This window comes from Branchiostoma belcheri, unplaced genomic scaffold (genome assembly GCF_001625305.1).
Source record: "Branchiostoma belcheri isolate BF01 breed outbred unplaced genomic scaffold, Haploidv18h27 scaffold73, whole genome shotgun sequence".
In the NCBI taxonomy this organism is placed as follows: Eukaryota; Metazoa; Chordata; class Leptocardii; order Amphioxiformes; family Branchiostomatidae; genus Branchiostoma; species Branchiostoma belcheri.
Window position 1 is genome coordinate 876,526 of NW_017804387.1, and position 25,869 is coordinate 902,394.

Below are 25,869 nucleotides of genomic sequence, written 5' to 3' on the forward strand. Positions count from 1 at the left end.
ACCTACCAGATCAGCTTGACTCAAATGTGAGGTTATTTGCCGATGACTGTCTATTGTATGTAGAGCTTTCTACACAGACCGACTCACAACTTCTCCAAAAAGACCTGAACACCCTGGAAGAATGGCAAAGCAAATGGCTCATGCAGTTTAATACCCGAAAAATGCTACATTATGCACATAACAAACAAACGAACACCACATGCAACTAGCTACCAGTATACTAAGGGCTCCGCCCTGAGGCGTCGCCAAAAATCCATCCGTATCTGGGCGTCACGCTGACAAGCGGACTGAAGTGGGGTGCACATGTTAATAATATCATAACTAAGGCGAAACAGACATTGGGAGTGATTAAACGTAATCTGTGGGCATGTCCAACGAGAGTAAAATCACTTGCATACACGTCACTTGTAAGACCGAACCTAGAATACGCTGCGACAGTATGGGATCCATATACAAAGAAAGACAAAGACAAATTGGAAAGGGTACAGAATCAAGCTGCAAGATTCTGTATGAACAACTATGTAAGAGGTGCTAGTGTCACGGAAATGAAAAGAAACCTACAGTGGACCTCACTTGAAGACAGAAGAAAAATGTCTAGACTATGCATGATGTACAAAATGACTAATAAACTGGTGGATGTCCCAACTACTAAGTACCTAATACCAGCCAGAAGAGAACAAGAAATAGCCACGCATTCAAGTACCAGAGTTATCAACCAAGGATTGAGGTGTTCAAGAATTCATTCTTTCCTAGAACTATCGCAGAGTGGAACTCACTGTCACCAAGTACAGTAGGGGCACTGTCAATAGATAGCTTTAAACAATGTCTAGAGCTAGAAGTTCAAGGGTTAGGTGTAACAAGTCGATCGGTGTAATATAGCCAGCTGCCGCCGCGCCGCGTGCCTGCGAAGCTGGTGTGTTACGCCGAAAGGCGGTTATACCGGCTATACAGATACAGATACAGATACAGAAATGGTCTATCGTATAGAACATGACTAAAGCAGGATACAGGAAATGTATCTTGCAATATTCTTGCACTCTTTACTTTAAGAACAGTTTTGTTGTTTTTTCATGACACTTGAGACCACAAACGCCCTAAAGCATTGTCCCTTTCGTCGGTGGTGGTCTAAAAATATAAGTTGAAAAAAAAAGCTTAAGTGTACCCTCACCAGGTGTTATGTTAAATGTTGGAATAAAAAAAAGCAAAAAATGAATAAAAAATAAAAAAATTGCACAGCAGAAAATACCTGACAAGATGCTAGCTATTAAACAATGATGTCATAACCCTAACCCTGACCTACCCTGGAGCCAGAGTTACCGCCGGGCTCATAACCGTGTCCCTAGGCCTGGCGACTTGGCCCGGGGTTTGGGTAACTCCGTCGGCTAGCGGGAGTCGCTTCAAGGGCCAAGTCGCTAGGGGCCCGGCTATAATCTACAAGCTCCGCGGTATACTCTGTTTCCAGGCTAACCCTGGCACCACCAACAGCCATGTAATACGGACAACATCGTACCTTTTCTAGAGTGCTTACCACTCTTATCATCGATATCGTCCCACGGTCCGTCAGCGACCATGTGAGAAGGCTGCAGGCGGGTGTCCATCCTCATGACGGTCTCCATGTTGGCCCTGGTCTCCATCTCGAGCTGAAGCCTCTTGATGTTCACCTGGTAGTCTGGGCCTGAGAGAGAGGGAGATGCGGATAGCTGATGAGTTGGGAATATCACTGGAATTGGGAGTTGGGAATATCAAGAAATACTGTTGGCTTTGACTGTTCTCATGCTGTAAGTAGCATGCTACATGAAGTGCAATATTCATGCAGCTCAATATATTAACATGTGTTCTACTTGTATGTATTAGATCTAAAATGTTCGGATTCTAAATAGCTTGACGCACGTACCTTGCACCACCTGGGTTCCTATCTCCGCCAGGGGGCTGTGTTTCAACCATTCATTTATTACTATGTGTGCACTAACCACAATAACTCTCTTCTGTTGGGTTTGATAAATTGTAGAGATGGACGTCATTCCATATACAGGAGGATGTACTGGTATATATATGGCCTCCTTCGGTCAATATTGACAATGGTTAAGTCCTTATTGTAAAGTCCTACAGCTATTGTTGTATCTAGACAGTCCTATGCGACAGTAACTGCGTTCTTTTCTCCGCTTCTTTCCTGCGCAGTGGATCAGTACAACACAAGATGATGTACCACTGTACAATGATCTCACCACCGATCTTGGCAGCTAGTTCGGGCACGCCCGAAAACACATATGCAATAAAAACAAAAGAACGTGAATCATCTACAGCTCAACAGCAAAACTGATACCGAGTCCCAAAAATACCCGTCCACCCAAACGCGAGAAACAGCTGCGAAGATGAAAATCTAAATCTCTTACAAAACCCTTCCGCGGAAGGATGTCTCCTTCCCCGGAGGTAACAAAGTAGAAACATTGTTCTATCCTTTTTATTCAAGATATCAAGGGTACAAAGACGCAGTGCATCATTACACCAGACGAGGATGTACCGCAGTACAATGATCTCACCTCCTATCTTGGCAGCTAGTTCGGTGTCCTGCTTCTCCAGACACATCAGGTAGTGGTAGAAGGCGGGATCAGGACGATCTTTCAGCATGTCAATCACGGTATTGTTCGTCTCTTCTTTGCTGGAAAGGCTCATGAGGTGTTCTGCCTCCATTGGGTTGAAGTACTGTAAACAGCAAATCGTCAGATGGGCATATCAAGGTAGCCTGGTATTCAATCTATCGTGGTTGGGACCGCCTGTCTTCGGCGCTCTAATAGTTTTCCCCGTCCAGCTCAACAGACCGCCCGGTAGGAGAGTTACTCCTGTAGTCTGCACTCCAGGAGTTGATTAGCGCTGCCAGCTGCAAAATCTACCGGGGAACCTAGCTGAGTCGGGCGGGGTAGATCTTCTGCAACCCCGAAGAGAACCCACCACAACCACGATAGACTGGACACCAGGCTAATCAACAGCCCACATATAAAAAATATCAAAGTGCTTGAGTTGACATGGTGACATCTTAAGACTATAGGTCAAACATTTAATACCTTCGCCATTTGTTATTTTTGTTGGTTTTTCTATAGTTATTTCTATCGACTGTGTTGATTTGATTATATGGACGACATTGTCTGGGGATTCCCTCTGAGTGTGCGAATAAAAAAGACTATGACTAAATGGCTAAACACACATAGTATGGTGAATTACAGACTCTTCGTTTTCATTTCTTTACATTTTCTTCTTTTCCTTTCGAATTAATTTTTTTTTGCATTCAACGAAATTAGTATCGTTTTCCAATATTTTGTTTTGCAATATACGGCATATGTTTGCTGAGTTGCTTTGTACGGTTTAAAGTGTTGCGAAAGCTTTTTTGAAACAGTCGAAAATTCATTCGCGTGTCATCCATATAATTAAATCAGCATGTCCTTAATCTAAGTGGCATCATTCTGTAAGAAACCCCTACCTTATTCTCCTCCATGTGGCTGATGACTGGATGAGGGTCAACAGTAGCAGCCAGGGTCTCCTGGTGAGACTGAAGGGTGGTCCTGTGGTCGTCTGTCATTTCTTCTTCTGTTGGGAACAACGGAATGAGGTATAGCCATGAGACAAGGACTGTACTTAATACGAGACCAACAGAAACAGATTGCTTCAAGCAGTTGCCATAATCTCCCCATTCTTTTATTATCTAGAAGATCACAAAAACTACGTTTCTGCTACATTGTCCACTCACTGCCTTCAAAGAAAAAGTCAAAACCCATACCAGCAAACATAGTTTACTTCAACCTTCGCTCAACCGGGACGGGGGGGGGGCGATATCGACTTCGGACAACCTTTGACCCCTTTGCTGACGTCACACATGGGAAAAATCACGTGTCTACACCATTTGGGTCAGATAGCTGGGGAAGACTGAGTGATTCAGTCGAAAATTCCGGTGAGTGAAATTTATGAGTTGGAAAACATTTTAAAATTTTCATAAACATAGTTTAAGTTGATCAGACAATAGTTGTACGTTATCTACTGCTTTACTTGATTTTTTAAATCCTGTATATGCAATTAGCCTCCGGGCATGATTTTTACAAATAAAGATTATTGTTAAGAAATATCCAGATCCTAGGTTTGTGTAACGTATAACGGCCTTTCTTCCAAAGCCCGTTATACATTACAAGCGTACCTTCCCCCTCCAGTAGATCAGACAGCCAAGGGTGTTCAGGGCGGACTCCATCGCAGAATCGGTCAAAGGCAAAATCTGGGCGGTTCGGCAGGATGTCCAGAAGCCTCTCATTGGCCGAATCGGGATCCTCTATCTGCTCAATCTGCTCGATCTGCCCTGCTATTGCCTGGGGTAGGGCCTAAAACAACAGTTTTCATTATAGCAAATACACCACGAAGACAACTGGCAATTAGGTGTCGTAAACTAGAGGATGCTACTTTGGATTTTAATAACTTCTTCGAATTCTGAGGTAGATAGATAGATAGATACTAGGTAGGTAGGTAGATAGATCGGTTATTATAGATGAATGGATAGAAATGTAGATAGATGGATAGAAACTTTTAAGATAGTTACTGAATTGATATATAGATGGATATAACCTGTTCTTTTGTCAGTATTCAGTTGTTTCGCCCATTCAGACTTGTACAATCACAGCAATTTCTGGAGGCATTGCGCAAACCTTATTCTTAGAAGGCAGCTGTTTTTGCGTTAGGTTATTATAGGTAGTGCTCTATGCAGTTTGTATTGTTATGTACATGTAGTCACATGCTGTATGCAACGCTGTCTGTGTGTATATGGACAGGCGTTAACTTGTTAACAAGAATGACTTGTTCTAATGTTTTTATACTCACATCACAGTTGACGAGATGGTCAGTAACAGGTTTCGGACTGACGTATCTGACGATAGTGTCCCGAAACTGCTTCAACACTCCCTTGTGGTAGTCTGTCATGACTAGGTGATAAACAATTCATTTAAAGGTTACAAGGAAAAATTTATTGAAAATATCTAAAACAATTAATGTTAACATGAACTGAAAACAATTTGTTACTTATTATAGATGACGAAATCTCCTAACAATTATTCGACCTAAATATGTTACATATGTAGATGGACACCTGCATACAGAATTATTAAATCAACTCACCATCTACTTCATAATTCTTTGCTTTTCCGTTGGTCTTGGCCAGGAGAAATAGTTCATTTTTCTGTAATTTGACATAAGTCAAAATGTGCACGTGAGTGAAAGTAAATTCAGTTTCCTAAAACCATATATGAGGCATACACATCAAATGTTTATACATGTATATATAGTAAAGAGCATAGACATAGAATACACCGTAGTTACCATATAGTATTGCGCTTAAAGTTTAAAAAACTGACTTGGAAAAAAAACCATTGGGATCTTTACCCAACATGCACTAAATCCTACTACTGAGAATTGAGACATGAAGAACTAGTAAATATTTGAAGGCCTGCGCTGCTGGTCACGTGAAGACTCAGCCCTGATTGGTCAGGGTGCGATTAATATTCATGACTCACGTGAACGGTAAAATTCCAGAGGTGCCAAATTTGAATCCATGACTGGAGCTATGGCCGGGCTGTACTACTAGACATATGTCCAAACATCTCGCGTTTATTCTGACCTAAAGATTTATTATTAGCGCCTCACTTAGGTCAAATGACAGCAAAAAGACTTACGGGTTTGCCACGATGCCTCACACTGCACCAAAGACAGCAGCAACAGGAAAGGATGAGCAGCAGGACGATCAGTAGTGTCACCATGAACCAGAACAGGATCGGGATCCACCAGGTGCCTCTCACTGGGAAGGAACAATGTAATACATGTAGTGGGTTATTACCTTCATGAAAAATGGAGGTATTGTTTTGGTGTGTGTGTGTGTGTGTGTGTGTGTGTGTGTGCGTGCGTGTGTGCGTGCGTGTGTGTCCGTGTGTGTGTATGTGTTTCCGCATGGCACTTAGGTTAGGTTGTTATGGATATGGCAAGGTACAATCTGTCCCAGAGTGAGCAAGTCATCAATCTGGTACCGTAAGGCCGTAAGCTGTTGTAAAGGTGTTACTTTCTGTATGGTCAAAATGTTACTGTAACATTAAACTCACATCCCTGGAGCCACGGGTTGCCAGTTCTCAGTGTTATCGCACGGGTGATGTTGCTGTACTCGCCAAAATATGGATGGCTGTTGGCTCGCACCTGGAAGCAAAGCAAAGCGTTTAGTATGCGTTACGTGACATGTAGACATAAACGATCAAAGTATGATAGCGGATGTTAACCTTATATACGTGAAGACGACCTTATATGAGACGTTCTGCCGAAGTGATATGCACAATACATTACGGGTTTCGTGCAGGTGCAGTACGTTCTGCCGACGCGCTCCCGACCTATAACCTCATGGTCACGGGTATTAGTTTGATCCTGAATGTACCACGACAAAATTGGTGGCACCTGCATGGTCATTGCAAATTACAAGAGACACGGTTGTTATATGAAACAGGGTAAAGCACAAAAAGAATGCAGTTTCCAACCTGGAAGTTATAGAGCGTGCTCGGCTGAAGTCCGCGAAGTATGTACGTCTCCTTGCCAGGAGGTCCTGGTACTTTTGTCAGACCGTCGTCATAGAGACGGGCGTACTGGAACCCTGTTTCATCCTCCTCCTCTTCCTCTGGGATGTAACGGAGCTATAGGAAAGACGTTCAAAACACAGAATAATGAAGCTAACAATGAAGCTAATAATGAAGCTGTCAGTTAACAAATCTATATTATATATAGAAACACTTTACATTTGGAACCGCATATTTCCCTATGATGTAACAATGCCTTGTATGTATGTCACAATTACACTACGTTCCGGAATGTATTGTAAACAGAAAAAACTAGCTTTTAAGCTTAAAAGTGCACTATGAACTATGTAACACCTTTAGTGCACTATGCACTATGTAATATCTAGTGTCAGTGCACAGTAACCCGTCAGAATTGCCCTGATGAAGATGACAGAAGGTCATCGAAACGTCGGCTTAAAAATAAATGGTTGTGATAGAAAGAACTTTGCTATTCACAGAATAATGAAGTTTGTTAATCTTCTGTCCACAGCCATGCTTCTGGGAATTACTATGATGGAAAGTATCATCAACATCATTTTGAAAATTACTGCAAACCCTTGCCTGAAGGCTGATTTGTTTATTGGTATACGTGTTTTGTACAAAGTGAAAGGGAGGGCAAAGCAAAGGTGCCCTCCTCAATACAAAAAACAATGTATGTGTGTGTGAAAACACATGCACAACAACAAAATATACACAGTCAATTACGGCAATATATAAAAATATACGAAACAGGCAATTACTATGTAATAAGTTAAGCATAATTCAAATATATCTAATTATAAAGTGGAATGAATCATGTTAAAACAAGAATTAATGGGGTCTTGAGACAATGAAAGAACTGCACCCACAAGAAGTGTTCCAAGTACACGGGAGGTCAAGTCTGTGTTTCAAATCTGTTGTAAATGGCCTTGAGTAGTTTGTATTTAAATCATATGATTGCAGGGTGATACGTAGTTGACATAAATGTCAAGGTAAAAGGTGTCTAGTCTGTACACCTATCTAATGTTTAAATGATTTCCTCTATTGAAATATGAGGTAAACGTGAGTTTTAGTACTTACCCAGGTGTCCCACCACCAGCTGACTGAACGTTTGTACCGTATCGTAGACTAGGGGAAAGGAAAGAAGCATAGCCACGTGGTCAATATCACTGAAAGCAAATGTAGTTATTCTATTCTATTTACTTTGTATTTCATCATGAGATTAGCACTGCACAACTACGATGGCTAACATTCTAGGATATGAAGATAGTCTAAGAATTTCGAAGATATGTTTTATGTTTTCAAAACATGTAAAAACTTTTGTTCCAACACAGATTTCTCATCTAGAGCTTTTGGCCAGCTACTTTGGTCTTCTTCTACTGAAAAAATGTATATAACAGTGGCCTCTATGGGTCAGTCTATTGGGGGTCAGTCTATTGGAGAAGACTAGAGTGACTGGTCGAAAACTCTAGGTTGGAACAAACCCTTGTGTTAGAACAAAAGCTTTAACTTGTTAAAAACATGTAACTACTAACATAGATGAAATTTCAAAACAAGTTTTGTTTCGCCATGTCATTCTTACTTCATGTAATATACTACATTCAATATAATATGGTGAAAATATATATGCATTGCTCAAAACTCACGTTTCGACGAGCGGCCCTTGGGCGGTCTTGCTCTCGCCAGTACCGGACACCCCAGAACGGGATCGGGCCGTTGAAGTTCGGGATCTTGTCCCATTGCATCGTCACACTGTTGTTGGTCTGTTTTATGATTTCCAAGTTTCTTGGGTAATCTGGTACTAGAATGGGAATAAGAACAATGTATCAATGATTGACGTGATCTACTGGAAAGAATAAGTATTCACCGAGAAAAATGCTTAAGCGGTTGTAGGATAAAGGAGTCCAATGCATTTTCTAAGGTGTTGAAAACCAAATATTTTAAACTCAGCATTACGTACAGTTTAGGGATCTCAGAGAATATTAGAGATCACTTTTGAGCATTGTAGTCAGTAGTATATTTAAAGAGAAAATTGACTTACGCCCTGAAGATGAATATGCGATCCACGAGGCCTCCGGTCCGACACTGTAGTTATTGTAAGCCGCGATCTTACACTCGTACGGCACGTTGATGGGTGCTGGAGGCTGGATGTGTGCGTAGGCTGCGGCCTCAGGGTTGTCGATGTAGACCACTCTGAACTTGTCCCCGGTACCCAGTCTGCGGTATCGTACACGGTAACCGATCGTGTAGTCTCCCCAGTCGGACTCTTCAAGTGGCTACGGGACAGAACATCAAAAGAAATTACGTCTTTATATATCAGTACATTACCGGTATGACGTCCAAGTGGGTAGAGTGTTCGCCTTGCATTCGGTAGGTCGCGAGTTTAATCCCCAGTCAAGTTATACCATGTACCAAGGTTTGAAAAATGGTGCATGCTGCTTTCTCTGCTTAGCACGTAGCATTTGGGAAAGAGTGTAGTTGTAAAACACACACCATTACCATTTATGTCTAGTATAATAGCCCCTGCTGTAGTGGTTCCACGGGCTATTGGACCGGATATTGGCACCGCCCTATGCATCAGCTTGATCGGGAAGGACCATATTTTATATTTTTCTCAAGTACTCTTCTAACATCACCACGTCCATATAACAATACACATGTACCTCCCAACTCATCAGCACATCTCCTGCCATGCCATTGCCGTAACCCAGCTTTCCTGGTGCTCGGGATGGGGCTACAAAAACATGCAAACACAGTACTGAACAAAAATTCTGAGCTTTTAAAGTAAAAATGCATAATGTTCACAACAATTTCAGACATCAATTAGCAATGCATGTTAACTATCAGTAATGCTACACAGCTTAAAATGGGTGATACATGTATTACAATACAGAATTTAACCCCCTCCTGAAAGTAGTGTGGCATAACTATTAGTCCCCAGTGACTTTACTACTACAGCATATCTACATCACATGGACAACAGCTGTTGATAGACGATACTACATTACATACATCACGGGGGTGTTGACTCATTTAATTTCATTACCGGAAATACAGATCGCTGGACAACCATTACTTGTTGGCTCAAAAACATTGCATGAAAAAAGACTTACTCGTATTGAAATGCTCAAAAACTGGCTACGTCCGTATGGTGGATTAAAATAATAGAGAGATCTGGATATCCATACCTCCTGGTAAGGTCCTGTTTTTCTCGGTCGGCCAGCTCGGCTCCCCCATACCGTACATATTTAAGCAGAGGACGCGGAACCTGTACTCGGTGTACGGCTTCAGGTTGGTCAGGCGGAGAAGCTTGGACCCCCCACGTCCATCTGAATATAACAACGATATCCTCTGAATGTAATTAAGTCAAATGGGTCAAATTCAAAGCACATCTACATCAGGGCATTGCAATCATTCCTCAGAAAAGACGGGGGCGCCACAGACTTACTGCTACATATGATCTACTGCTCACTGAGTCACGTGTGTCATCTGCATAACGTGACATCACATAAGTGGTGGATTGCTCATTCCTGGACGAATACTGGATTCATGTGGCGGAAAATTTTGGTAAGTCCAATTTCTTGTGTCTGGAAACAACAGGTTGAACGTTCTTTTTGTTTCAGTCATATAGCTCCCATATTTGATATAAGATGTACTCACTTCTGAGGGCACTTGGTGCACCCCGCCAAACCTGTGTCCACAGTCTGTCCGTGAAGAAAATGTCATCGAACTCTGTCTGCGCCTCCACCACGTACTCCTTACAGTTGTCTCCGTTGGTGTTGGCTTGAGTGAAGCGGAGAGTAGCGGTGTTGGACCCCACATTCTCAAACTTCACTCCGACTGGCGCTTCGCTCACACCTGAGGGTGCAGAGATGTGGACCATGGTTGACATTGTGAACATACTGATTCGTTATAGATGGACGACATATTTGTATGTATTTTGTGCATTTATTAGAAATGAAACAACTCATTATACTGAGTCAGCCAATGCAGCTCTCGTAGGTAACGCCAATGGCTGACCCACAAAAATACAGAAAAACACACAACCTAGATCTTGTAATGATGCATTACCTGCGAATACGGTATGGATAAGAGAGCATACATAATGTAAAATTTGCTTCATGACATAGAGAATCTCTTCAATAAAATCATAAGCATGGAATCATCGAATCATACAGTTTCACTGGACAAAGTCAGAATACTGGACATAATACTGCAGTGGTCGTTGAAATTTGATCCTTGTATGATGTCTACCCTTTGTTTTGAAATAAAGCATCGTACTATGATTACTACACTGATCGATGAACTTCCCTCATAAACCATAAGGATATTGAATTATCAACATTGTTCTCTCTGGTTCCTTGCCCTGGGTAAGAACAATAAGGAAGTGCTCCCACTGTGACCTTCCCAGGAGCTTGAATAGTGAAATTGGCCCATAAACTCGTACTCATAAAAACTCTAGACAGTCTATCCTTCAGAACAAAGGCAGGAGCATTTGCACACTGGTCAGTTTTCAACTTTCACTTGGCAAGCTAAATTTTTCAAGTAGACCGTACTTAGATAGGCTTCCCCCATGTACGGTGCATGACTGCCAGTACAAAACTGAAGTATGACAGTTTATGTTATCGAATTTATATCAGCAGGGTTAATGGACAATGTTACATTGTCTTGCTACAGGTACCGGTTGCTATATGACATCAAGGTCGATCCCACCTTTGATCCGGACCTTGCCAGTTGCAGTCTGTTCGTCTGCAGTAGTGGCCAGTGCGCATGTGTAATCTCCATCGTGCATCATCACGTTTGCGTTCTTGACGATCAGTTGTCCTTTAGGACCCTATAAGATAGATTCAGTCAAACCATTCAGTAAAACCAATTAACTCCTGGTGGTAAAGGTTTTGAATGTATTTTGTACAAATTCATGACCTCTGACCTCTCAGACATTTAGTACATAGTTGTTTTTTTTTGTTAACTGTATAATGTAATATCATCAATTGATGTATTAATTGATGCTTAATGTATAATTTACTATGTTGATAAGATAAGTTTTCTTGATAGCAGTTAAACCTGTATGTAAATAATAGTTAATGTATTTTATGAAAAGGACTCCAGGAAGAATAGCGATGTATCATCACTAATGGAGCTTCTTAAATAAACAAACAAACCATCAAACAAACCATCACAGGGATATATGCGGAGATGTTTAAGATAAGTTTCTGTGTACCTATTTATGAAGTTTTATCACATTTTGTAGACGCAACAATGCAATGTGGCCTGCTAGGGATTCGAACTCAGAATCAACGACCCTAACCATCAGACAACCTTGCCAACTACGTATGTATCTATTACAAAACATATGGCAAAAAGAACTACCTACTCTTTTGTAGTTGAAAGATTCCTTCTCAAAGTCGATTCTCCTGCCGTCCACATACCAGGTGTTGACACTTTCCAGTAGGGAGTCTATCTGTCCTTCACACGGGATAGTTACAGTACCTCCTTGTTCCATGTTGATATCTGTGGGTCCACGGCCTTGTACAATACGCGATTGTTCTAAATGAAGAAAAATATACGAGTTCAAGCATTCTAGTATTAGGCCACATCAAGTAAATTTTATGGATGACGTGCTTTGGAGACCCTAAATCCAATGCGAGAGGGCGAAAGAAAAACAAGAAGGGCCCTAAAAAACAACAGGCCTAGATCAGAAATATACTAAGAGACGACAAATGTTAAGACACAAATTGAATGAGGTGACACAGTGTAACAAGCAAGAAGTCTTTTATTCATCATCAAAACAGTAATGAATCAGGTGGAACAGCAGTTGTCGTCCTGTCCTGTTTTCGCGTTACGGGTTTCACGTCAATCTGACGATTTGCGGCACTACCGTGACTCTTTGGTCATAGTTACAGAAAGCGGAATTTCTTGTTGTTTTTTTCTAGGAACAGGCCAAAATCAATGCGCGCGCGGACGTCATCCATAAAATTTACTTGGTGTGGCCTTAGGAAAATATCATCAAAATTGTGTCAAGCATCTAACACCGACTTTTTTATTTTAGGTCAGTACCATCAAGTTAACACTTTTAAACAAGGATAAATGTTGCAAATATAATATAAATCGACTGCTCAAATCAACCACGCTCCGAAGTTTGTGGAATTGTGTTACTACATAAAATTTTACTTTTATGTGGAATTCAGTTGCATGTATTATTAAACTGATGTAAGTGGTCAAAAGGCTGCGAAGTTTTAGATAAAATAAACCATTCATTCATTCATTCATTCATTCATTCATTCATTCATTCATTCATTCATTCATTCATTTATTCATTCATTCTTCTGTGAAAGTTTAAACATACTTGCTACGTATAGTCTCCCAGCTGTGTCTCTACTGCCCAGGACGTTTTGGATTCTGAAGCTGTAACTTCCTCCGTCTTCTGGAACCAGGTTAGTGATGGTCAGATATCCTTCTTTTGTCACGGTATACCTGTTTAAGAAATAATAACAACAGTAGGTTCATTTGATAAATAACATTGTTCTTTTAGGTTGGTTTCTAATAAACTGTTTCTCAACAGATACAGGTAACTTTTGCAAAGGAAATTAATGATGTTTAACGTCTGTGTCCATAATATCACCAGGGTCCATAATGTCGCCGTCTTGAGAAATAGTGTGCTTAAAGATATTTTTACTGCAACATACCCTAGGTAGTACATTTGATGTGTGAAGGAGTGCATACCAAAAGTATGTTGCAGTAAAAATATCTTTAAGCACACTGTTTCAAGGTGGTGATATTATGGACTCTGGTGATATTATAGACACAGATGTTACCTTCACATGATCTAAACTAACAAACACATTCATATATGTATGGTGAGCAGCCGTTCCAGCTCTGCTCTTCTACACAATGTAACCCAACACCGCAGGGTGTCTGTTACAGAATCGGTTACCATGGTGACAGACGTCTGGTCCAGGTCATTGACATCATTTGTTCGGAACGAAAGAAGAATAGGGAGACGAAACTAAGCAGATACATGTGTTTTCCTTGTGCGAAGAAAACACAATCAGGCCAATATACATACATAGGAAAACTTACCTTGGACTAGTTGTTTGGACAACTCCTTCTGGTGTCCTACTCGCGATCACTTCACCCTGCTTGATCCATTCCATAGTAGGGGTGGGCAGCCCCTCCCACCTTACTGTCATGGTGATACTGGATCCTTCCATGCCGTTCTGTTGGCTGATCGGGATCACAATGTTTGGTCCTGCAGACGGGAGAGGTAGGAATAATAAGGAAAGTGTTTCAGGTCATGATTCTGAAAGTTTTACCATATTACGTTGAATGTGCACACTAAAAGACACAATGAATAACGCCATTATAAAATAAAATTAAAGAAATCAATGGTTTATTGTGACGACTCAAAACAACCATACAGTGGCAGCTTTTTGGCTGAATTATAGTATGGCATTACAAAGAGAGAATATTTCCATTTAATTTATAATATTAATACTGTATCAATACACTTTAAATGCCTTACGTTGGACCTGCACATATTAAAACCATTTCGTCATGTGTTAAAACATATAAATATGTTATGGAAAGCCCTTGCCACACATTCAGAATCGCGTCCCCGAAAACCAACCCACCAATTGCAAGCTTGGCTGACGTTTGGAAGCAGACTGACCAGATTTAGGCCACTCCTACCTTTAGCCGACACTGCCGACCTTGCTTCCGACCTACTCCTAACGATGGTTGGGGGAGTTCGGCCAGTGTTCTGGAGGCCATATTAAGTTATGTGTGACAGGGGCTTAACAAATGTAGGCCATACGAACGAGATTTTATTTTATATATAATGTGCTGTTGTGAGCAATACCCACTGATTGTACATACACATGGTAAGAATAGAGTTTAGTGGGTAATCAGTAGCTCACAGCTGCCAAGTTCTCAATTGCAATGAAGGAGGTGTCGATGGACTCTAACTTTGAAAGACTGCAGGCCATTGTTGTTGATTTTACCCACAATGGTGTCTGGGAGTTGGTTCCAGATCTGAACTCCAATAATGCAAAATAAACAAAGCAAACTGCTGAAAAAGCGTCCCTTTAGCAATGCAAGTCCTTGAAAAAAATCTTCGTACCTTTCGATTTTAGCGAAACTGAGGTGGTACCCGAACCTTGTCTGTTTGTGACGATGCACCGGTAACTGCAAGTACAGAAATGCAGTCGTTAGCATATTAAGTTATCAAGTCAAGTCAAAGTTTATTGCACAACGATTGTCACGGGTACAATGTATGGCAAATAATAAAATTACTAGTTGGTATGTGTCTAACATAATGCTATATATATGGTCAACGGACATTGTATCTGGCAGAGTGTTATAAAGAACTAATGGCTAGAGAATATTTCGACTCTACATGTACATTCTACATTACGCTAAACTATACACATGATGGGTAAAGTGAGCAGTTGAACCTAATTATACTAAACATGTTCTATGGCTACTAAACAGAGTGTATACTAAGTTACTTGCCAGGAATGTTAAGATTCTACATACAGATGCTACGAAACGCTATACTATATACATGTAGTTGATAAAAATTCAGTGACTCTACTTATACAGCTATACTAAGATGTCTTTTTTGCATGGCATTATAAATGTATTGATCTATATATACAGAAAATGTGTCTGGACATGACATAAGTACATGGACCGTCTCTCCAGATGTGTTGGGTAATGTTTTAGTAGTCTTACATCAATGAATGAATGACGACTTTCAGTGCACAATTTGCCACACTGGCTAAGTACAGGTCACAACAAAACAAGTTGCACAGATAGAGTCAACAGATACAAAAAAAATCCAACTTCTTGTTTCAAAGTTAGAGTAGAGATAAAAAACAGACAGACTTCTTACACCAATGACAATGTAATGGTCTATTTCATTACTATGCACTTTTTACACCAACGTTTGCTCTGCAGTACTGATATTTTCTAAACGATGTCAAATGTGGTATCAACTGCATACACTTTTTTAACGAGAATTTTAGCCAAGACAAGACAGAACACAAACTTACCCCCCTTTGTCTCCCAGGTCCATGTTCTTGACAGTAAGCTTGTCCGTGGATACGACGTATTTGATGTTATCAGTCACTATCTTGTCCCTTCCGAAGTACCAACTGTACTGCAGAGGTTCGCTTCCATCTGCCTCGCACGACATTGTCACACTGCCGCCGATGACGAGTGGCTTGTTGTGCTTCGGTATTCTAGGACTCGGTACGGCTGCGGATTACAAAGGAATACACACTTTCTTACTATATATCTATTTATCTATTCTATTGGATGTACAGTCGTTTTTATTCATAGAAACGGGAAGGCACAACCGCATTCCCCTCCAGAATAGACTCTGTCAATACTGTAACATGAATAGAATAGAAGATAAACAACACTTTATTTTAGACTGTACTTCATATTCTAATGAAAGATCTGTCCTTTTAATCATATCAAAGAGAAGTTCCCATACACCTAAATGCAAACGACAAATTTATATTTTTGATGCGTCTAGACAAACCCTGTATTACTAACATGATCTGTTCCCACATTTTCCATTGTACAAAAAAAGCGAGAAGTTGACCACTCTGCATTAGCTCAGTGACTAGAACACTTTGTATTAGCCTAGTATAGTATCCTTGTATGTCCTTATGTATGTCTAAGTCAAGTGGTGTATCTTTGGTCTACTCTTTTCTACATACGTTTGTTATGTGTCTGTTAAGTCTTAAGCTGCACCTAGCCCGTCGTGGCATGAATGTACAAGAAAGGTATTTCAAATTCATTTCATTATCAGATACTTGTAGGCCTATTGATATATGCATGATGAATCTTCTCTTCACTAAGGTACATGAAAGATCCCATCTGCATTGCTGTAAGAGGGCATGCACCTTTTGGATGTCTTGAAAATAAGGCTTTGACATACAAGCGTCTCAACAAAGACGGGGGCGCCACAAACTTCCTGTAACGTATGATCCACTGCTCACCAAGTCACATGTGTTATATCTGCATAACGTGAACTTACAGAGGTGACGTGGGGTGCTCATTTCCTTGATAGAGACAGAGTTTTATCTATTCTAATAAGGCCACACCAAGTAAATTTTATGGATGACGTCCGCGCGCGCATTGATTTTGGCCTGTTCCTAGAAAAAAAGCACAAGAAATTCCGCTTCCTGTAACTATGACCAAAGAGTCACGACAGTGCCGCAAATCACCAGATTGATGTGAAACCCGTAACGCGAAGAAAGTGTCTATTGATATATATTGAAAGGGTATATCAATAACAGAAAATTTGCACTATTGACAGGACCATCCTGTCAATAACAGAAATTTTTTCACTGTACACTGTTCCACCTGATTTATTGCTGTTTTGATGATGAATAAAAGACTTCTTGCTGGTTACACTGTGTCACCTCATTCAATTTGTGTCCTAACATTTGTCGTCTCTTAGTATATTTCTAATCTAGGCATCTTGTTTTTTAGGGCCCTTCTTGTTTTTTTTTCGCCCTCTCGCATTAGATTTAGGGTCTCCAAAGGACGTCATCCATAAAATTTACTTGGTGTGGCCTAATAGTTCGGCCCTGACATTAGATTTAACTAACATTTTAAGTTTGCTTGTCATATTTTACCTTTAACTTTGATTCTTGCCTCGTGCGAGACTGATCCCTTCCTGTTACTGGCGGTACACTGGAAGATTCCGCCGTCCTCTTTGCTTATTAACGGTATGATGAGAGCGTGGGAGTGATAGTTGAACCGGGCTTTGGACGGCAATGGTATTTCTACGCCACCTTCCCTTGCTGGCTTGTCCAACTTCTTCCACCGGATGTTAGATTCAGGGCTGAAATTACGACAGAAATTAGAAAGGTAACAGATAAATAATGTTTACCTTTTAAATAATATTTTCCATCATATGTCACATTGCGTTACTCAATAATTATTTATTCTTATCTAATAATAATCATTATTCTATGTTGTTAACATCATTTATACCATTTATTGATTTCCATTATAATGTATAATGTTTAATGTATCATACAATTTATGTTTTGGGGAGAAAGATCGCGGACAGGCCATAACGATTTTTATCTTCCCCTGCATATCTCTTTTATTATGCTATGTTATGTTCATTTTATTTCTTTGATTACATGCAAACAAACAAACCTTCACCTGGTCTAGCCTAACACACTACTGCTCTGCTTATTCTAACCCAAATTCATTAATATGTATGGTGAGCAGGCTCTCCAACTCTGTTCTGCTACATAGTATAACCAACACCATATGGTATTTGCTACAGCTCCAGTTACCATGGTGACAGACGTCTGGTCCATGTCATGTTACTTTATTTGTTAGGAACGGAAGAAGAAGAAAAAGAAACCGAGCAAAAACAACATGTCTTCCTTCTGCGAAGGCAATCATAGTAACCTTGTGTCATTTATATACTTAGGACACAATTCACAAGAATGCACATTGCACCTACGCTACTGCAGGTAGCTGATAGACCCGCATAAAAGAACTTCTATGTTGGTCAAACAGAGATATTGCTGTACTCACTATGCATCGTCAAAACACTCCAGTTCCGCACTCAGGTACCCTTCGATGACACTAACATCTTTCGGTGCGAGCATAATGACAGGTTCTCTCTCCACGATAGCTAGAAAGAGAAGAATTCATTACTTGAAATTAAAAACGGCACGGAAAAAGAAAACTTACCCTCTTGATGTACTTCTGACCGTTATGTTGTCACTTTAACTTGATCACAATTTTCACAGCCTAACGTGGCAATCAGTTGATATTTAGAGGTTAAAAGTCACATGTGGTATGTATGTGTGGCGCGTATACAGATTCAAGATGGCGACCGAAACGACAAAGCCATCCTTACTAAGGGTGATAAACAATGACTTGTCACATTTGAAACTTAACAATTAAAGATCCACACAGTGAATTTGAAAGCAGGGAAGGTATATATGTAAGGTATCTGTCAATCAATCAATCATTCAATCAATCAATGTTCCATACGGCTGCTGTAAGGTAAAATTTCAAGGATGAGTTAATTTAACACTTACGTGGGTTGAGGTCCCGATTCACAGTCAAGGCGATGACAGGACTGGATCTGTTCGTCAAATCCCCGGCAAAGTCTGTTTCCTGTTGATTCTGAACAAAGCACCTACGTAGGACGGAAAAATGACATATGATAAAGCCGTCATACGTCGATGAAGGTTAGGCATCCAGGTTATACGATACGCCAAAAAACAGTTACTCAAGCAACTGGATATGATTTTGGAAACGTCAGACGTTTCAGCTAGTATCCACTAGCTTTCGTCAGTGACTGAGAGACCAGAGGGGAAATGCAGGTTTATAAGCACTAACTATTGATTGATATGCAAATAAAGTGGAGACATTTTTTGGAAGTCGAAAAAGGAACAAAAGTCAGACATTATCTTCACTTTATTTGCATATCAATCAATAGTTAGTGCTTATAAACCTGCGTTTCCCCTCTGGTCTCTCAGTCACTGACGTTTGACCTTTCCAAAATCATATCCAGTTGCTTGAGTAACTGCTTTTTGGCGGATAAAGCCGTCAGTCTCAGCAAACAGCAATAAGACCATTTTGGTTGACTAGTATGTGATGAACGGGATATTTTATGTACTGAACTAATAAACAATGATAATGAGTTGCATCTTACCTTTTGTCGTCGTTTTAAAAGTCATCGAACATGTAGCTATAATGTTATAATAAGGGACAAATGGAACAGGTTCTGTAGAAGGAGAAGGATGGGCTTCACCTTACAATACCATACCCTAGACACAGTGGGCTACTGCCTCAAAAAAAGGCTATCTCGTACCTTTACCTGCTCATTTTTACCCAAAAGTTGAAAACACAAAGATTTGCATGTTGATGAATCAATACAACTACTATAGGAAAGCAAGTTGGGCCTTGAAAATTCCTAACCTGTACTCCCCAGCATCATTGACTACGGCATATTTGAAGTACAGGTCTCCATTTTGGTGGGAGATGTACCTCCGTTCGTTTGGAATGATCCTGTTGGCAACATGTCCCTTGTACCAGCCGTAGAAGAGGGCTACGAAGAAAACAATATTTACGTTATTACTACAAGTGGGATAAAAACGTCGCTGTTAAATCATCATATCACCCCGCGGGTAAGACGTTGGGAGCGGACTGAACAACTTAAGTCATTGACCAGGACCATGTGGTCTGTCACCATGGTAACTGGTGCTGTAGCAGACACCCTGTGGTTCTGGGTTACATTATGTGGCAGGACAGCGTAGTAGGGGCTGTTCGCCAACTACTACGTATGGATGTATTTGTGAAAAAATAAACAGAGCAGTAGTTTGACCGTGTGGCAACTAGATCATGCGAAAGTAAACATTGCGTTGTGCAAATGTTACCTTTCTACTTATTATATATAAATTCATACCCTTATATACACCGGTAGCAGTGTAAATGCTTACCAGGAAAACCGTCAGGACCTCCACACTCAAGTTTGAATCCCCTCCCTTCAGTCACAGTCACCGCGGGGCGGGGCGTGAGGTCAAACTGTCCAACGTCTACAAGAAAGAGATAAACATCATTCAGCTCTCATAGCGTGTACAGGGTAGTTTCAAAAGGAAACAAGAATTCGGAGATCTCATACCTCCATGAAATATACGAGTTTTTCTAAATGTTTTTCCACAGTACACAACAGTACAGAACAAAATAACACAGGTTTTTGTTTTGAAACACACAGTAGCACCTTTGGCCTGAATATGGTCATGTAGGTTATTCCAGAAGGAGAACCTCATTAATCAAACCGGGCAGGCGCTGCCTCCACCCCGCACATCTGTTTTCCCTGCCTTTCCCCGCCACCCCGCACATCCGTTTTCCCGTTCTGCTGCAGTACCAAGGTCAGCCACCAGGAGGCCCATATTTGACCTTGACCTTTGGCTTCCTAAATCCATAATGGCGTTCTGAAGTTAAGCTGCCTACAAATGTGAAGAAACACAAACACACACACGCTGCAGACCCTGTTTGATGTTCAAGCAGATGTTTGGCGACAAAAGCGCTACGGTTAGAACTGGTCATCTAGACAGTGTCTGGGCGGTTGAGAACTCTCTAGATGGCCAGTTTTAACCGTAACGCACATTTGTAGGCAGGGTCTGCAGAATTAAGAATTTGACCATGCCGCCAGCCCACGAACATGGTATATATTTTTTAAAATACTTTTTGTCGCCACTTGAGTTGTTGTTTTTTACAGGCAAGTGCCTGCAGGGATGACTGAGGACATGCCGTTCATCTTGTCTACATTGTTAACATAGTGACAACCTTTTAGTCACAAAATCAGGCCAAGTGAGGATTGATGTAATTTGATGCCACCCCCCAATCTGTCTCTCGATTATACACCCTCCTCCGCCGCCACCAAATAAACCTCCCAATACCACCCATAGCCCCAAGATATCCGCATATATGATGCCCAATAGCATAGTGGCGTCAGGTGGCGTAGTGGTAGATCTGTGGACCGTGAGACACGATTTCGATCCCCAGTTGTACCCTGGACATGTCTGGACATGCGCCCGACGTTGTGTCCTTGGGAAAGGCACTTCACACGACTTCCCTCACTCCACCCAGGTGTGAATGGGTACCCAACTTCGGTTAGGGAAAGCCGTATTGAGGTCACCTTGTGGCGCCGAATGGCAGCCGCACAGACCCTTGTGGCAGTTCCACAAAAAATGTGGAACAAATATGTATCATGTGTATTATTATGTGTATTATTGCCATTTGTATCATCTAATTGTAAACCCTGCATCAATTCAGCACTATAAGGCTGCAATTGCACGGGTGATGTTTGGCCAATTAACCATTTATATATGATCCCAAAAATGAAACACCCAATATCTTCCTAATACTCCCCCAAGCACACGGCGAATAATAAAAAAAAATGCTGCTCCCAAAAGACCCCAAACCCACAAAGAAGATACCCCCCCCCCAAGAAAAACCATCCACCCTTAGTTCGCTACCACTTGATCTTCTTTAGCTAAATTCTTGTTAGTACATGTAGGTCATCGATTTAAATACTGACGATGACAGTGCCCGGGAGTGACGACAGCGACACAAAACTGGCCGGACCTGTTTGTTTAGTCACGTGCACAAAGATAATTAGGAGAGCTCAGCAAGTACAAAAGCTAATACAGAGAACAGGAAGGTAAAGACTTTCACAGACGTTTTCTTAGCAGAAATTTGACATGTTGCGGGTGTGTGAGAAGCTCCGTGAGGCGGACGAGAAGGGCAGGAGGTACGGACTAGACCGTGCGGAGACAGACTACCTCCGTGCCTTGGTGGACGCCATGGCCGACACGGACAGGCTGGCAGAAGTGGAGCTGCTCAAAACACTGGGCGACGTGAACGTGGAGAAGGGAAGACTCGGGAAGGACGTGGGGAAGTTCAACACAGCCTTGGCGCTTTATCAGGCTGCTATGGTGCGGTGTGACCATCGGGAACAGGCAGATGGTATAGAACACCGCTACCACTACACGGAGAGGCTTTTACAAGGGGTGTCGTCACAGGGTAAGGAACAGCCAACAGAGGACAAGGTGACAACTACACCTTCAAGGGTAGCGGAAAATTTCCAAGATCTGGACAAGAGACGGGCTACCGGTGGTAATACAGACTCTTTGCTGGTTGGATACGCACAGGTGATGGTAGAGGCGATAGTAAACGACAACAGCATGTTAGAAACAGAAGCTATCAAGAGTCTTGGTGACGTGTACCTGAAAAGAGGAACAGAAACTGGAGACACTTGAAACGTGACCAGAGCTACTGCTCTGTACAATAGGGCACTGGCGCGGTGTCACAACGTTCATGGAACAGTTGTCATTGTTCACCGCTTACTGCACACCGCAAAAATAAGGCATAACATCACCAAAACCAAAAACAAGGTGAGCGAACCATTTTGAGTTGAGCATGACGGCATGACGTGGTTTGTTTATCTTGATAAGTCTCATCATTCATTTCGAAAAGGTTTCTAGTCTCTTAAGCTTGGTCGATAGTCTTTTCCTCTGGAATGATACCAACTTGTTATATCGATTTATTTAATCCACACTATTTTGTACCCCTTAAAAATCATATTTTCCTCCAAATACTCCTGCACGATGACAGTATATAGTTTCCGTCCACTATCAACGGGTCATGTCAGGTCGTTTACCTTTGAATATTAATAGTGGCATAAGTTCTTTTGTGGATTGCACGACCACCTGTTAATCATATACTTTATACTGCCTATCATCTTTGTAGAGGTCATCACGTACGCAAAAACAACAAGACGTAAGAGGACGGAAGGGCCACTTCTCTCCCTTCTCAGCTGCGCCCTCTAGCGACGGAACCACCAGTCAAGTTGACAATGACATGTTAGTGTTTCTCTCGTATGTCTTCTTGTCTAATGTACCAAATGTCCAGTCCAAGTAACTTTTAGATTTTAATAAAACCATAGGGCCAATGACTGTTTTGTATAGAAGTGTGAAGAAAAAATAACAAACCTGGTAAAAATTATGTCTTGGTAAAGGAATGCTAACGATGAATTAGCCAACGTTAGGAAATATGGCCTGAAATATATTCACGTGTCAATAAATATTGCTACTGTGTGTAGCAGTAGTATAGGTTGTAGATTCATGTGACAATACTACTGAATAATCACAACAACGTTTGTTTCGTTGTTCAGATCCTACCGCAGGTACCTCCAGACGGCAGACCGTGACTTGGACAATGGAGACCTGGGCGCAGCAGAGCAGAACCTAGCAGCCGCCCTGAAGCTGGTTCACGGTCTGTGATACAGTATATTGTTTGTAGTTAATGCTTGAATATTTGAACATTTAAGTATACCTTGCCCACTTTGACCATAAGCATCATCCTTAAGTAACACCAATCAAACGGAAAAAAATATAAATCCCGTCTGGTAAATTCTACTTTTTCGAACTTCATACCCACAGATCGCAGTAAACCCAACAAGGCTAAAGAAGCCGACTGTCTGTGCAGGTTGGGTGACGTCTACGTTGAGCGAGGTAAGCGGACAGGAGAAGATAGGACATTCACACAGGCGGCAGCTCTGTATAACGCCTCCATGGCTCGGTCAGATGGAGACAAACAAAACATGGTACGAAAACTGCAAGAAACAGAAAGGCGGTTTCTTAGAAACACATGTAACCTACACTGTGAACCGTGTCCGTATAACAGCGCGTTAGATCACATAAAGGAACTTGACAACTCGCGCGCCCGTGCAAAATCTCAGCTCGAAACGGTTCATCAGGAACACAACCCTTATCAGTATGATGAAGACGACCCCGTCGTGAGAGAGGTAGAGATCAAACGAGCTGAAGCAATCAAGAATTTGTTCAAGAGCATCACAGCTGGAAGACGAGAGTTTATCCAAACACTGACAGATGAATGCATCGCCAAACTCGGACCTCCTCCCTGTAAGTACGCTTTCATCGGGATGGGGTCACAGGCCACAGAACTGGTGACGCCGTACTCCGACCTGGAGTTCGCCATTCTGATTGAGGAGGGGGAGGGTGATGATGATACACGGATGTACTTCATAAATCTCACACACTACTTACATCTAAAAGTCATCAACCTTGGAGAAACCATCCTCCCAGCCATGGCCATCCCGTCACTCAACGACTTTCTCTCAGAAGACCCAGAAAAAGACTGGTTCTACGACTCCGTCACACCTCGTGGCTTCGCCTTCGACGGCTTCATGCCTTGGGCTTCTAAGACTCCGTTTGGAAGAGACAGGACCAAAACGAAAGATCCCGTTAGTCTCATCCAGACTCCTGCTCAGTTGGCCAAGTATCAGAATATCAGAATTGCCCTGGCGGAAGGCTATCACCTGTCAGACATCCTCAGAAGGGTGACCTACTTAACAGGAGACGAGTCTTTGGTAGACGAGTATACAAGCATTGTCAACAAAAGCGTAGACCATTCCCCTGTTCTGTCACGGTTGTCAGCAATGCTAATACTGAATGTTATCATTCGGGAAATAAAAAATGTTGAACCAACGGACCAACTTCTGGATGTGAAGAAAGAAATCTACCGTTTTCCCAGCGTGGCCGTTGATGTGTTGAGTATTTGCTGTGGTATCACGATCCCCAGTGCGTGGGGAATGATAGAAGAGTTACACAAGACACAGCGGATAAGTGACGAAGATGCCCACCACTTGACTGTACTGATCAGCATCTCAGCGGAGCTACGGTTAAGAACATACATTGCCAACGGAGGACAGAAGGACAGACTGTCTCCTCTCATGGAGATGAAAACCCAACTGGACAAACAAGACGTAGATGACACCGTCGTTGAGTCAGTTTTCCACATACCGGACTCTAAAATGTTGTTCAGGTACTACTATACAGCCATTCCATTAAAAAGATGTATCGTCGATACAGTTCAAAAGGAAAACCCAACGGAAATGATGTTCCCAACAGCCATATTTGATATCTCATCTCAAACCAGAGGTCGGATAACACAACAGCTGTTGCAATTAGACGCATCCGTACGTTACTTTGAGGCAGCACTGAAAGAGGCGGGTCGTGACGAGGAAAAGCAGTTTGAGATACTTTTTGCATTAGGCAGTGTCTCAGTCAGCCACGTTGACTATGAGAAAGCAATCAGCTACTACAAACGGGCACTTGGCGCTGGAAATACTAACAATGCAGGCACCAAAATGCATCCTGCATTTCCCTCGATACATGGAAACATTGCGGTATGTTGGAGTCACCTTGGTGATCAAAGGAAAGCTATCAGTTATCACGAACAGTCACTGAGAATGAGGAAAGCTATTTATGGCGAAACAACGCCACATCCCGACATTGCGTCATCACTAAACAACATTGGGAACTGTTGGCGTGACCTTGGTGATCAGAGGAAAGCTATCAGTTATCACGAACAGTCACTGAAGATGAGAAAAGCTATCTATGGCGAAACAACGCCACATCCCGATATTGCTGATTCACTAAACAACATTGGGGCCTGTTGGCTTGACCTTGGTGATCGGAGAAAAGCTATCAGGTATCACGAACAGTCGCTGAAGATGAAGAAAGCTATCTATGGTGAAACAACGCCACATCCTGACATTGCTGGATCACTAAACAACATTGGGACATGCTGGAGTGACCTTGGCGATCAGAGAAAAGCTGTCAGGTATTACGAACAGTCGCTGAAGATGAAGAAAGCTATCTATGGCGAAACAACGCCACATCCTGAC

The 25,869-nt window shown here is 41.7% G+C and overlaps 3 protein-coding genes across 3 annotated transcripts in view; 1 reads left to right on the top strand and 2 right to left on the bottom strand.

Annotated features, from left to right (window-relative positions):
* Positions 1–10,482, bottom strand: part of LOC109485127 — a 20,485-nt gene extending 10,003 nt beyond the window's left edge. The window contains exons 1-15 of the mRNA XM_019788561.1: positions 10,260–10,482; positions 9,788–9,928; positions 9,263–9,333; positions 8,641–8,875; positions 8,246–8,400; positions 7,680–7,727; positions 6,546–6,698; positions 6,123–6,213; positions 5,703–5,824; positions 5,149–5,209; positions 4,855–4,955; positions 4,184–4,361; positions 3,476–3,582; positions 2,541–2,703; positions 1,529–1,675 (exon numbers count right to left, since the gene is read on the bottom strand). Of these exons, the coding sequence (XP_019644120.1) occupies positions 1,529–1,675; positions 2,541–2,703; positions 3,476–3,582; positions 4,184–4,361; positions 4,855–4,955; positions 5,149–5,209; positions 5,703–5,824; positions 6,123–6,213; positions 6,546–6,698; positions 7,680–7,727; positions 8,246–8,400; positions 8,641–8,875; positions 9,263–9,333; positions 9,788–9,928; positions 10,260–10,482 (1,996 nt within the window). The remainder of the gene's footprint in view (positions 1–1,528; positions 1,676–2,540; positions 2,704–3,475; positions 3,583–4,183; positions 4,362–4,854; positions 4,956–5,148; positions 5,210–5,702; positions 5,825–6,122; positions 6,214–6,545; positions 6,699–7,679; positions 7,728–8,245; positions 8,401–8,640; positions 8,876–9,262; positions 9,334–9,787; positions 9,929–10,259) is intronic.
* An 804-nt stretch (positions 10,483–11,286) lies between these two features.
* Positions 11,287–15,795, bottom strand: LOC109485128 (contactin-4-like). The gene is made up of 6 exons (XM_019788562.1): positions 15,653–15,795; positions 14,719–14,783; positions 13,680–13,848; positions 12,946–13,073; positions 11,974–12,146; positions 11,287–11,433 (listed from the first exon to the last, which is right to left on the bottom strand). The coding sequence occupies exons 1-6, from the start codon at positions 15,793–15,795 to the stop codon at positions 11,287–11,289; spliced, it is 825 nt and encodes a 274-aa protein (XP_019644121.1).
* A 6,064-nt stretch (positions 15,796–21,859) lies between these two features.
* Positions 21,860–25,869, top strand: LOC109485155 (the record flags this gene model as incomplete). Its single annotated transcript, XM_019788592.1, has 4 exons — positions 21,860–22,157; positions 23,328–23,432; positions 23,600–24,898; positions 25,454–25,869. Coding segments are annotated over exons 1-4 (2,118 nt in total), but the record flags the coding sequence as incomplete, so codon positions are not given.